Source organism: Tamandua tetradactyla, chromosome 5, assembly GCF_023851605.1.
Source record: "Tamandua tetradactyla isolate mTamTet1 chromosome 5, mTamTet1.pri, whole genome shotgun sequence".
NCBI lineage: Eukaryota > Metazoa > Chordata > Mammalia > Pilosa > Myrmecophagidae > Tamandua > Tamandua tetradactyla.
In genome coordinates this window covers 120818901-120833303 of record NC_135331.1, presented here as the reverse complement: position 1 = coordinate 120833303, position 14403 = coordinate 120818901, and the positions used below count along the sequence as shown (strand labels likewise).

Sequence of the window (14403 nt, the reverse complement as noted above, 5' to 3'; positions counted from 1 at the left end):
CTACCTGTTAAACTTTTGGGGACAAAAATATATCATGAAAAATGGAAAGTTTGAACACATGATATATTAATATAGGTAAAAGCAGAAATATTCATAATATATTTTGGACACATCAGAGAGCTACTGTTACTAGAGAACCAAGATTTATGAAAAATTAGATCATACATATAAACCAATAGCATAAATCTAAAATCAAATTGCTTGAGAAGTTAAACTTCCTGAATTCAACTTCAAAGCTTTTATACATGAGCATATATGAGGAGCAATTTAAAAAATATATATATATATAATGTTCTTTGACTGTTCACCGCTTTGGATATAAACTATTAAATATACACCCCTATATTTCACCACAAAGCTTTTACTACATACTGAACTCTAATTCAGAACAACCAAAGTATGATGTTTGGTGCATATTTAAGTATAAAATGAATACTATAAATCCACAGTCATAGAAGATTTACCTGAAAATTTCATCTCAAAAATGGCAAGCATTATGGATTATTTATGATCAGAAAGACTACAGTAAAAAAAAAAAAAGACTGCAGTGACTTATTATATATGTGACTATATAAAACAATATGCTTAAAACGTATTTTCAATAAAATGGTGACTAGTTACTATGTTGCCCTACAGTTAACAAATTAGATATGTGGAAAAAGTATTTTTATTTATCTCTTTCTTTTAAATATTTAAGCCCCCGTTTGCTGTCTTTTTCCTCTGATATACGATATAATTCCCCAAATTCTCCTCAGGCACATAATTTCTTAGCTTCTTAAATTAGAATAGTTAACATTCAAAAAGTATAATTCTAGAAATAAAAATGTGCTTTATTTTCTTAGTACCAATCCCTGTCTTTTAGTTCCTTTGTTTATTCAAATGTATCATTCATTGTTTATCTTTAAAAATGATTGATTATTTATCAATATAGAGAATGTCAGTATCTATACTAAGGGTTAATTTCATTCTAGTTGCTTGTTGCTTCATTCTAATTGTTAATTTCATTCTAATAATAAAAAATCATAATCATAAAAATATAGTTTAAAAATATAAATAGTATTCATAATACCCTACAATGCATTAATTACGTGTTTTTGACATTTGTTTTTAATTTATTAACATGCATACCCCCATGATTAGCTAACCTACACAATTTTATCTTGCTAACTTATTTACAATAAACTATATCTATATATTTATTAATCATTTTGTATTCAATAAGAAAGGTTTAAAAACTAGGAAACTAGGTGAAAAAAGTAAAGAAAACCAAAATAACATCCTGTTTGAAGAGCTGCCAAGCTCTTGTATGTCTGCCTTATCTCTGTTGGGGACTGTGATCTGCCTCGTTTTCCTCAGAGGCCCCAATTGTGCAGCATTGCATAGAAGCAGGACTACAGATATCTAGAAGCTAGACAAATATCTCACAGTGCATTGAAAATGTTATAGCCAAATAAGACCTAAAGCATGTAATGAGGGTGCTGGCAAGTTCATGCACAGAGGCAGAGTGGCTGTTCAGATGACATGGTAAATCTCGGGCATAATGAAGAATGCAGGGACCAAAAAGAAGCAGCCATAAATCTGTGACTGCTCCAATTGCAATCTTGTTGTCAGCATTGATTTGACATCAAGACATTGATTTGATTCAAAGACATGCTTCTTTTTCTATCATTAATGATAAAATAGAAGACAGATTCTGAACATTATTTTAAAAGCATTTTAATAAAATATGAAAGCTCTTTTATTAAAGCATTTTTATTGAGATACATTGACAAACCCTACAATCCATCCAAAGTGTATAATCAATGGCTTTTAGTGTAATCACAGAGTTGTATGTTCAGACAATCAATTTTAGAACATTTTCATTACTCCGAAAAAAAAAAAAATCCCATACCCATCAGCAGTTACCTCTCAATCCCTCTATCCTTCCCCCGGCCAATGTAACCACTAATCAAATTATGTCTCTAATGATTTATATTTACATTTTATACAAATAGAATCGTACGATATGTAGTACTTTGTGTCTGATTTCTTTCACTTAGCATAATGTTTTTAATGTCTTTTTTATTTACAAAAATTGTAGTTTCATATGAAAGTCATGTAAAAATACAATGTTCCCATATAGCCCTCTATTGTTGACAAGTTGCATTGGTGTGGTGCTTGTGACAATTGATGAAGGAATATTAAAATGTTACTGTTAACTATAGTCCATAATTTAAATTAGGTATATTTTTCCCAGATACAGCCCTATTTTAACATCTAGTAATAGTGAACATACATTTGATACATAACTCATGAAAGGGCATTGCCTACAATCAGGTTCACTGTCTTATAGTCTCATGTTTCATCCTCTAACTTTCCATCTAATAACATACATATACAAAAGCATCCCCTTTCAACCACATTCACAACCATAAGTCAACACTGTTAATTATATTCACAATAATGTGCTACCATTATGATTACCATTTCCAAACATTTACAATCAGTCTTAACATAAATTCTACACAGATTAAGCATCAATTCCCCATTCTTTACCCCATTCTATTTCCTGATAACCTATATTCTAGACTCTAACTCTGTGAATTTGCTTATTATAATTAGTTCCTATCAATGATACCATACCATATTTGTCCTTCTATGTCTGGCTTATTTCACTCAACATAATGTCCTCATAGTTCATGCATGTTGTTGCATGCATTGGGACTTCATTGAATAATATTCCATTGTATGCATATGCCACATTTTGTTTATCCATTCATCAATTTATTAACACTTGGGTTGCTTCCATCTTTTGGCAATTATGAATAATGACACTATGAACATTGGTGTCCAAATATATGTTCAAGTCCCTGTGTTCTAGTCTGTTAGCTGCCAGCATGCAACACACCAGAGACGGATTGGCTTTTAATAAAAGGGGATTTATTTCATTAGTTCTTCAAAGGAAAGGCAGCTAACTTTCATCTGAGGTTCTTTCTTATGTGGGAAGGCACAGGGTGATCTCTGCTGGCCTTCTGTCCAGGCCTCTGGGTTCCAACAACTTTCCCTGGGATGATTTGTTTCTGCATCTTCAAAGACCTGGGCTGAGCTGTGAATGCTGAGATGAGATATGCTGAGCTGCTTGGGCTGTGCTACATCGCACTCTCTCATTCAAGCACCAGCCAATCATTCATTGCAGCAGGCGTGCCTCCTAGCCGACTGCAGATGTAATCAGCAACAAATGAGGTTCACATACCATTGGCTCATGTTCACAGCAACAGAACTAGGTGACTTCACCTAGCCAAGTTGACAACTGAATCTAACTATGACACCCTGCTTTCAGTTTTTCTGGGTTTATATCTAGTAGCAAGATTGGCATATTATACGGCAGTTCTAAACTTAGCCTCCTGAGTAACTGCAAACTGTCTTCCACAGCACCTGCACTATTCTACATTCCCATCAGCAATGAATGAGTGTTCCTATTTTTCCTTACCCTTTCCAACACTTGTACTTTTCTAATTTTTTTTTTGCATGGCCAGGCACTAGGAAATGAACCCTGGTCTCCGGCTTGGCAGGCAAGAACTCTGCCTACTGAGCCACTGTGGCCCGCCCCTTTTCTAATTATTTAATAGTGGTCTTTCCAGTAGGTGTGGAATGATATTTCATTGTGGTTTTGATTTGAATTTCCCTAGAGCTAGTGATTTTGAGTGTCTTTTCATGTGTATTTTAGTCGTTTAAATTGCCTCTTTGGAGAAATGTCAATTCAAATCTTTTGCCATATTTTAAATCAGAAGTTTGTTATTTTATTGTTGAATTGTAGAATTTCTTTATATATTCTGGATATTAGACCCTTATCGGATATGTGGTTTCCAAATATTTTCTCCCTTTGTGTAGGTTGCCTTTTTACTTTCTTGACCAAGTTCTTGAAGTGTAGAAATTTTAATTTTCTGTTTCTTGAGCTTTGGGTGTAAAGTCTCAGAAAGCACTGCCTACCACAAGATCTTGAAGATACTTTCCTACATTTTCTTCTTGGAGCTTTATGGTCCAGGTTCATATATTTAGGTCTTCAATACATTTTGAGTTAACTTTTGTATAAGGTGTGAGATAGGAGTCCTCTTTCATTCTTTTACATACAGATATCCAGTTCTCTCAAAACCTTTGTTGAAAAGACTATTCTGTCCCAGTTTGATGAAATAGTAACTGTTGTCAAAAACAAATTGGTCGGGCGGGCCGCGGTGGCTCAGCGGGCAAAGTGCTTGCCTGCTATGCCGGAGGACCTCGGTTCGATTCCCGGCCCCAGCCCATGTAACAAAAACGGAGAAACAGAATACAATAAAACAAGAAAATGTTTAAAAAATGTTTCCCTTTCTTCCTTCCTTCCTTCCTTCTATCCTTCCTTCCTTCTCTCTGTCTTTCCTTAAAAAAAAAAAAAAAAAAAAATTGGTCATAGGCATGAGGATCTATTTCTGAACTTTCATTTTGATTCCATTGGTCAGTATATCTATCTTTATGCCAGTACCATGCTGTTTTGACCACTGTAGTTTGTAATATGCTTTAAAGTCACTTAGTGTGACTATTTTCTTTTTGAAAATATTTTTAACTATTTGGGTCCTCTCTCCCTTTCAAATAAATTTGATAATTGGCTTTTCCATTTCTGAAAAGTAGGCTGTTGGAACTTTTATTGCCACAAATCAATTTGGGTGGAGTGGACATCTTAATGATCGTTGGTCTTCCAATCCATAAGCACATAATGCAATACAAAAAAACAAGTATAATTATTTTGATGTGCTGTTGGATTCTAGTTGCAAATATTTCGTTGTGGATTTTTGCATCTATGTTCATTAGGGAAATGAATCTCTAATTTTCTTTTCTTGCAATATCTTTATCTCACTTTGGTATTAGGGTGATGTTGGCCTCATAGAATAAGTTAGATAGTGTTCCCACCTCTTCAAATTTTTGGAAGATTTATTCCTCTTGGAATTCTGGGTAGAATTCCCCTGTGAAGTCATCTGGGTACCACCTGTACTTTTCTTTGTTGAAAGGTTTTTGGTAGCTGATTCTGTCTCTTTACTTTTAATTGGACTGCTGAGATATTCTGTTTCTTCTAGAGTCAGCATAAGTTGTTCTAGAAATTTCTTCATTTCATGAGCAGTATCTAACTTTTAAGCATACAGTTTTTCATGATATCACGATCTTCTTATTTCTGCAAAGTCAGTGGTAATATCCCCTCTCATTTGGGTTTTTATTTATTTCCACCTATTCTCTTTTTTTTCTTTGTCAGTCTAGCTAGGGGTTTATCAATTTTATTGTTCTCAAAGTATCAACTTTCAGTTTTGTTTATTCTATTAATTTTATTCTCAGTTCCATTTATTTCCACTCTAATCTTTCTTTCCTTCTGCTTGCTTTGGGATTATTTTTCTGCTCTTTTTCTATTTCCTTCTGGTTTGCAATTACGTCTTTGATTTTAGCTTTTTCTTTTTAAATGTAGGCATTTAGTACTATAGATTTCCATCTCAGCACTGCCTCAGATGCCTCATTGCATCACATGAGATCTGATATGTTGTGTTCTCATTTTCATATGTCTCAAGATACTTACTGGTTTCCACTGCAATTTCTTCTTTGACCCACTGACTATTTATGAGTCTGTTGTTTAAATTCCTTACCTGTTGTTGATTTCCAGCTTCATTCCATTATGGTAAGAAAAAGAGCTTTGTATAATTTCAATCTTTTAAAATTTATTGAGACTTGTTTTGTGACCCAAATTGTGGTCTAACCCACATGATCATTTGGAATGATCCATGAGCATTTGAGAAGTATGTGCATTTTGCTGCTTTGTGGTGTGATATTCTTTCTATGTCTATTAGGTTGAGTTTATTTGTAATACCGTTCAAGTTCTCTGTTTCCTTCTTAATTCCCTGTCCAGATGTTCTGTCAATTGATAAAATGGTGTATTGAAGTCTCCAACTATTATTGTAGAAGAGTTTATTGCTTCTTTCAGTATTGCCAGTTTTTACCTAATGTATTTTGGGACACCCTAGTTAGGTGCACAAATATTTATAATTGTTCTTTCTTCTAGGTGGATTGCCCCTTTTATTAATATACAGTGTCCTTCTTTGTCTCTTACAACAGTTTTGTCTATTTTGTCCAATATTAATATAGTATCCCAGCTCTTTTTTGGTTATTATTTGCATGGAATGTCTTTTTCCAATATTTCACTTTCAGCCTATTTGTGTCCTTGGGTTTAGGGTGAGTCTCTTGTAGATAATATATAGATGATCATGTTTTTTTGTCTATTCTGACAATCTGTGCCTTTTGATTGGGGAGTTTAATCCATTAACATTCAGTGTTTTCCTCTAGAGGCAGTACTTACTTCAACCATTTTATTCTTTGGATTTTGTATGTTAAAACATATTCATGTCTCTTTTTATGCTTTTAGTTACTCTTACTGTTAATTTTCATTTGCATACTCTCCTCCAAGACTGTCTCTGTCTTTTCCTTTCAGCCTGCAGAATTCTTTTACTTTTTCTTCTAGAATTGGTCTTTTCTTGACAGACTCTCTCAGTTTCTGTATGTCTGTGAATAGTTAGAATTTTCCTTTATTTTTGAAGGTCATTTTTTTCCAGAGAAAGAATTCTTGGCTCTCGTTTTTTTTCTCTTTCAGTGCCTAAATATATCGTACCACTGCCCCCTCACCTCCATGATTTTTGATAATAAATTAGCACTTGGTCTTAATACTGTTCTTTTGTATGTGTCAAATTTCTTTTCTCTTGTGCTTTTAGTATTTTGTCTTTATCTTTGGCATTTTACACTCTGAACAGTATGTGTCTCAGAGTATGTCTATTAGGATTTATTCTGTTTGGAGTATGTTACACTTCTTGAACATGCATATTTATGTCTTTCACACAAATTGGAAAATTTTCAGCCATTATTTCCTCAAAGATTTCTTTTTCCCTTTTTTGCTACTTTTTTCCTTCTGGGACACCCATGATATGCATGTTTTGTGTTTCATGCTGTCACTGAAATCCCTGATACCCTGTTCAATTTTTCCATTCTTTTCTCTGTCTGTTCTTCTGATTACACAATCAGAATTTCAATTATCCTATCTTCTAGTTCACTGATTATTTCTTCTGCCTGTTCAAATCGAGTGTTGTATGCCTCTAGTATATTTTAATCTCTTCTATTGTGTCTTTCATTCCCATAATTTCTACTATGTTCTTTTCATGGTTCTAAATTCTTCTTCATGCTGATCTGGTGTCTTCATAATAACTTTTGCCATATTTTGTTTCTCCTTGAATTTATTTAGGAGATTTGTTTAAAGACCTTTGGTTAGTTGTTCCAAATTCTATGTCTCATCCAAAGTTTTACTTTTTCCTTTGACTGGAAAAAGTTGTAACTTCCTGTTTCTCAAGAGGATTATAATTTTTTGTCAATGTCTAGGCATCTGATTACCTTGGAGAACTTATTCTAAAGGTCAATTTCTCTCTTGTGCCTAGCTTTTTATTGTTGATTGGCTTCATGTTCTATCTCTTCTTTAACACCAGGTTCAACTTATTCTAGACCTTTAGAATTCCCCATGCTTAACAGATCAGATTTTTTCAGCTCTTCATGGTCTGATTCTTGTCATGGATATGTGGTAACGATTTTTAAGATTGCACTATTTGTGCAAGCATTTCATTCCCAGGAGAAAGCTTCCTTTGCTCTGTTCCTTCTCTGGGAATCTTGATATCTTATGTTTGTCATTTTTCTTTTGCCCCTACCATTTTTTGAACTTTTTAAATTCTATAGTATAACATATATACAAAGTAAAGGAATAAAAAGGCAATAGTTTTCAAAGCACACTTCAAAAAGTGGTTATAGGATAGATCCCAGAGTTTGTCATGGGCTACCATGCAATCCTCTCATATTTTTCCTTCTAGCTGCTCCAGAATATAGGAGGCTAAAAGGTGAAATACTTTTTTATCACCACAATTGACTTTTTTTCCTTCTTTTTTGTGAACAATAACATATATACAAGAAAGCTATAAATTTCAAAGCACAGCACCACAATTAGTTATAGAACATATTTCAGACTTTGACATGGGTTACAATTTTGCCCTTTTAGGTTTTTAGTTCTAGCTGCTCTAAAATACTGGAGACTAAAAGAGATACCAATTTAATAATTGAGCATTCCTATTCATTTTTAAGTCCTATATTCTATGTATAATTCCACTATCATCTTTGATTTTTTCATACCTCTTTTTGAAGTTGTTTGGGATATGGCAATTCTTAATTTTTGATATTGGAAGGGTCTGTCACTAATATGGAGTAGGGAGATGGAACAATCTAATGTTCTGGAGAGGCTGGGCTAGATTTCAGGACTTATCTACACAAGGGCCCCATCTGAAGGTTGTAGGTTTCTGGAAAGTTATTCTAGGACCTGGAACTCTTGTGGAATCTTGTACATTGCCCTTCTTTAGGACTGGCTGGAATGGTGCTGGTTGGGGTTTGGCAGGTTATGATAGGTAGCAAGGTCTACCTGAAACTTGCATAACAGGAACCTCCAGAGTAGCCTCTTGACTCTATTTGAACTTACTCTGCCACTGATACTTTATTACTTACACTTCTTTTCACCCTTTTGGTCAGGATGTAATTGTTGTTCTTACAGTGCCAAGTCTGTATACATCCCTGGGAGCCTCTCCCACATCACCAGGGAGACTTTCATCCCTGGGTATCATGTCCCAGGTAGTGGGGAGGGCAATGATTTCACTTGCAGAGTCAGATTTAGAGAGATTGAGGCCACATCTGAGCAACAACAGAGGTCCTGCAGAAGTAACTCTTAGACATACCTATGGGTAGTCTAAGCTTCTCCACTCTGTACATAAGCTTCACAAGAGTAATCCTCATGATCAAGGACATGGCCTATTGATTTGGGTATCCCTAAAGTTTGACACAGTGTCAGGGGATTCCCCAATAGTAGGGTTTAGTAGTTCCATAGTCTTTAACCTCTTGCTTAGGGGACTTTGCCAAAACTTTTTGATTATCTGCTTAATATATTCTAGGATGATTCCAGGCATTGCAATAATCTATACGGGATTAAAGGGTCTCTTATTCTGTGCTTCCTTTGTTTCAGTTGTACAAATGAGCTATACATATAGGTTGAATTAGATTATGCACTATAGAAAATTTAGTTCCAGATCAAATAAACCTTTCTTCCATTAGTCTCAAAGAGTATGTGTGGTTCTAAAATATAGACACTGTCTTACTTACCTATATGTTCTGAATTACTTTAACCCTAACCTGTTTGGCTTTGTTCTTATCTCTAAATATCAGGTTATATATATAAAACAGCCTCTCAAAATCCAGAAATAATAATCACCACTTTGGACTTAATTTGTCTGCTCTGAAAGCTTACAACCTAGGACCCTGTTTTCTTATAAACATTTTCTAAAGGTGACCATACCATTGTTGTTTTTTTGTTTCTGGCTTATTTTGTCTCACCAAATGTGTCCCATATATTCATTCACATTGTTTTATGCCTCACAACATTGTTCCTTTTTGTAGCATCACAACCTTCATTCATAAGTATACTCCATCGTTCGCCAATCTAATTCTCTGTCAGTCTATCCTTCAGCCACCTGCATTCACTGGGCATCATGTAAAGGGCCCAAAGTTTACAGTCCATCAACATTTTCAATTTTAGATTATTTCATTGTTCCCGAGAGACAGACAACCAATAAGCACACCCTTACCAAATAGAAAATCTAAGCCTTCTCTTAACTCTTGTCCCTCACCCCATTATTTGCTTCCGCTGTTGCTGTGGTAGTGCTGATGGTTTCCTTTTGAACATAGCTCACAGTATGCAATAGCAGTTTTTCCCCTGTACCCTGGACTTAAACACTCTTTATACAAGAATCATATCTTTGAAGTAACTCTTTCGAGAACTCGTTCATATTTGTAGTGTGAGTAAGTGGGACATGTAGTTCTCTTTTCATTGATTACAATGCTGGCTATAGGTTTTTCACATATTCCCTTTATCATCTGGAGGTAGTTACCTTTGATTCCTATCTTTTGGAGTGTTTCATCAGAAAAGGATGCTGAATTTTGTTAAATGCTTTTTCAGCATCAATTGAGATAATCATGTGATTTTTTCCCTTTTGAATTATTAATGCACTGTATTACATTAATTGGTTTTCTTGTGTTGAACCATCCTTGAATTCCTGGTATAAATCCCACTTGGTTACGGTGTATAATTCTTTTAATGTGCTGTTAATATGCCTTTAAGGCATAAATTTACCTTTCAGCACAGCCTTTGCTGCATCCCATAAATTCTGATAAGTTGTATTCTCATTTTCATTCATCTCCAGATAGCTAGTGATATCTCTAGAAATTTCTTATTTGACCCACTGGTTGAAGAGTGTGTTATCTAATATCCATGTATTTGTGAATGTTCTCATCCCTTGGTGGTTATTGAAATCCTGCTTCATCTCATTGTGATCAGAGAAAGTGCTTTGAATAATTACAATATTTTAAAATTTATGAAGACCTGTTTTGTGCCCCTGCATATGATCTATCCTGGAGAATGTTCCATGAGCATTAGAGAAGAATGCATAAACTTGTGCTTTGGGGTGCAGCAACCTATATATGTCTTTTAGGTCTAATTCATTCATCAAGTTATTTAACTTTCTATTTCCTTTTTGATCTTATGTCTGGTTGTTCTAGCTATAGAAGACAATGTACTGAAGTCCCCTACTATTATTGTTCAAACATCTATCATTATCTTCAGTTTTTCCAATGCCTGTCTCATGTATTTTGGAGCTTCTTGATTGGGAGCATAAACATTTATAATTATTATATCTTCTTGATGAATTGACCCTGAGTTAGTATATAGTGCCCTTCTTTGTCTCTTATGAAGCCTTTACATTTAAAGTCTATTTTGTCCAATATTAGTATAGCTACTCCTGCTTTCTTTTGGTTACAATTTGCATGGAAAATCTTTTTCCATCCTTTCACTTTCCATCTATTTGTATCCTGTCTCTAAGATGAGTCTCTTGTCTGCATTGTAATATGCTTAGTGATCTACTGTCTTCGTTGCATGTAAATATTTCGATTGATTTACTTTGGAAATTGATTTCTTTCAGTTGTATAAGGCCTTGTGTTTGCAGGATGATTGTACAGCAGGGAGTAGGGCACAGGTTGGAACACTCAGTACAGTGATTTGTTTCAGGGCAAGTATGGATACAGATTGGGACGTTACACTGAATCTTATGAACGTTGGCTCTCAGCAGCCAGTGAGGATGTAGCTGTGAGGGTGCACTAGTCTGGGGGTATAACCCTGGTGTGCTAATCTAAGGCGACCCTTTGTGTGCATACGTAGAGCTGTGGCAGCAGGTTGCCATTAGGCCTTCATGAATTGGGGGCAGATGTGACTAGGCTGTGTAGGCCAACATTTTCTCAGAACTGGGGAGTGAGCCTGAGAGCTGTGCACATGCATGTTTCTAAGACTGCTGTAAATTGCGATTACCAGAGCTGAATGATGTGATTGGGGGCCCGTGTGCATGCGTGGGCCTGGGAGTGCCATAAACAGATGCGCTGAATTCAGTGAGGGTGGGGTGTGGCTGTGAAAATTATGGTGGGGTGCGAGGGTAGCCCAGGTATGGAGGTTAGTGCCTACAACCTTTATGGGCTAGCAACAGCCTTCAGGGAACAGGGGGGAGGAGGCAGTGCTCTGGAGGTATGCAGGAGAGGTGGGTTGGGCTGCACTTGTGGTGGGGATGTGGGGCAGGTATGTGCACTGGGGGCTGGTGGGGTGGGGGCACCTGGAGCACAGGGAATGGGAGTGGGTGATGGGGTTCAGGTGTGTGGGGTGGGGGGTGAGTCACCAGTCACAGGGCTGCGCTGGTGAGGGTAGTGCACCCAAGAAATGGGGCCTAGTTTACTTCCTAGTCCCTGTTCCCATCTGTGCAGTCTCTAGCCTTTTGTCTCTCGGTTCCTTGGCGTCTGTAACCAGGGCTGCCACATGTGCTGCAGAAGGCTCTGCCAGGTCAGCTGCACACCCAAATTGCCTCTTCAGTCACCCTCCTGTCCCATCTCTAACTTTTCCATGGAGCAGGGCTAATCTCGAGCTTCTCTAGTCAGCCATCTTTCCTGAAGTCCCCCCTATCATTTTTGTACATTCCTTTTGTTGCCTTTAGCTGTTTATTTGCCTGGCGGCCAAATTCTGTGTGGAGGGTCATCCCAGAGAGAACTTTCCCATGTCAGTATTTTCCAACCCAAACAATGGTGGGGTTCCATGATGAATGCTCAGACCACCTCCAATGAGACCTGAAGAGAGGGTCAGGAAAAGTGTCGAAAAGCTTTTTTAAGGCCCCTGGAAGCTGTTTTTTTCTGGGCTGCCCAGTAAATGGTATGCATCAGCAAACTGTACCTGAAGCCTTAAGAGGCACTATCTCTTTAAACCTCCACCAGCTCTAACCCTGTTGGGGGCAAGTTTAAAACACCGGTCACTGTGGTCTCTGTCTTGGACAGGTTAAAACGGTGGCTCAAAGCCAGGACTCAGTGATCCAAATTTGTCCAAGGCCATTATGAGTGCTCAACTGTGCCCCTCTCACCCATTATTGGGAAAGAGAGCTTCTGTATCCCTCTTTGTCTGCAGCAGACAGACAGGGACTTGTCCCTGAGGCAGTCATGGAGAACAGGCGATGGGTACAAGCAGCCACTCTATAGCAAGTACTCATAGTTCTTTTCACTGTTTCTCAGCATCTTCATCCCACTCATCCCTGAATTGTGTACCATCCTCCTTTGAGCTCTGGAGTCCCAGAAGTCTTGTTTCAGAAAATCCCTGCCTTTGCACTAGCTGTTTTTAGAGGAGCGATGAACCCAGGAGTGCCCTACTCTACTGTCTTGTCCAGACAGCTCCAAAAACTCTTTTATAACTCTGACTTAATTAGGTCAATACCAACTTTCAGATAATTTTGCTCACTAATATAACTTATTACATATAGAATTTTAATGAACAGTTAACTTTTTTGTTAAGCCTAAAACAGTCTGTGAAAAGTAAATTGAAGACAAAGATTTATTTTATGTATTGTTTAGTGACAAAAATGGAAGGGAGATTGTATGTTTTAATTAATGTTCTGCAAACTCTTGCTAAATGTGTATTAGGATTGCCCTTACTTCAAACAATTGGAGGTTTTAAGTTAAATAAACCAGCACAAGATAGATATTTAGAAAATATTGTAGAGAATTGTGTATTAGAATATTAAATGTAAGAATTCACACTTTCTTTGGTTTAAAAGTGAGATGCCTTTAGATGAACGTAATAAAGTAATTGGCATTACATATGTTGTGGTTGAAAGTCATGTTAAGAGTTTTTTTCTGTCATTTTTAGTGGTTGATGGCTTCTCCTGTTTATGCAGCCCAGGCTATGTTGGACTGAGGTGTGAACAAGACATTGATGATTGCATCCTGCATGTTTGTGAACACAATTCTACCTGCAAAGATATGCACCTTGTAAGTATACATTGCTATTCCTATTAAATCTTAGTGCATACCAGCATAAATTATCCTGAAACAACTTTGTTAACTTTTGTCTGTGTGGTATCCTTGTATGTGTATATTTATGGTAGGTGAGAATGGTGTTTTCCATTCAAAGAAGTTTTATGCCTACTACTTAAGGCTAGAAATCAGAAACTCAGGGAACTTTTTTTTAAATTTAATAATAGAAAAAATGTTCTATTCATGACTCTATTCAGTACATTTGTTATATGTACACAGTAATATTATAAATACTGAATTACACATATTATAAAGCAAAAATTTTATGCTTTTGATTTACAATCCTTGGACATATTGAACTTGTGTAAAATTTCAGAAATTATTTTTAAAAGTGCCGTTAGTCTTATAGACACCTACTTTTATCTAATTCAGAGTACTGTATACACACATAAAATATAGTCCATTGCCATGTATAACTTTAAATTTTGTTTTGCTCTCCATCTCATGTTGTATATTTCCATCATTTCCTTCATTCATCTGTATTGGTGCTGTCCCTTCAGTACATATCCATTTGTCAATGCCTTTGTCACAAGCATGTGCCATTCTGCCTTAAATGGACTGTGACACAGTTGGCAAATCAATGGGATTCCCTCAGGCACCTCATTTTTTAGAAAGCCTGACATAAAAAATATCTACTCAAGGTGGATTCACTGACTGGTTTCAGAAAACAAATGACATAGAACACAGGTTAATGCTACAGTACTTGTACAGGATTATAGCTTATTCTTTGGCAACAGAACTGATTTTCCCTAAAGGACTAGGGACTCTTTGAAATTAGAAAACAAAGCTTTGAAAAAGAAACCTGTTTTCAACAATGTTTTGGCTCTCCTTTCACTAACATTGTTTGTTTTTTTGATGAAAGGATAATTTGTGGCAAATTATTTATTTCCCACT

The 14403-nt window shown here is 36.2% G+C and overlaps 1 protein-coding gene across 1 annotated transcript in view; it reads left to right on the top strand.

Annotated features, from left to right (window-relative positions):
- EYS (EGF-like photoreceptor maintenance factor) overlaps positions 1-14403 on the top strand; it is a 1737133-nt gene that overhangs the window by 426691 nt on the left and 1296039 nt on the right. The window contains 1 exon segment of the mRNA XM_077159432.1: positions 13343-13464. Within this exon segment, the coding sequence (XP_077015547.1) occupies positions 13343-13464 (122 nt within the window).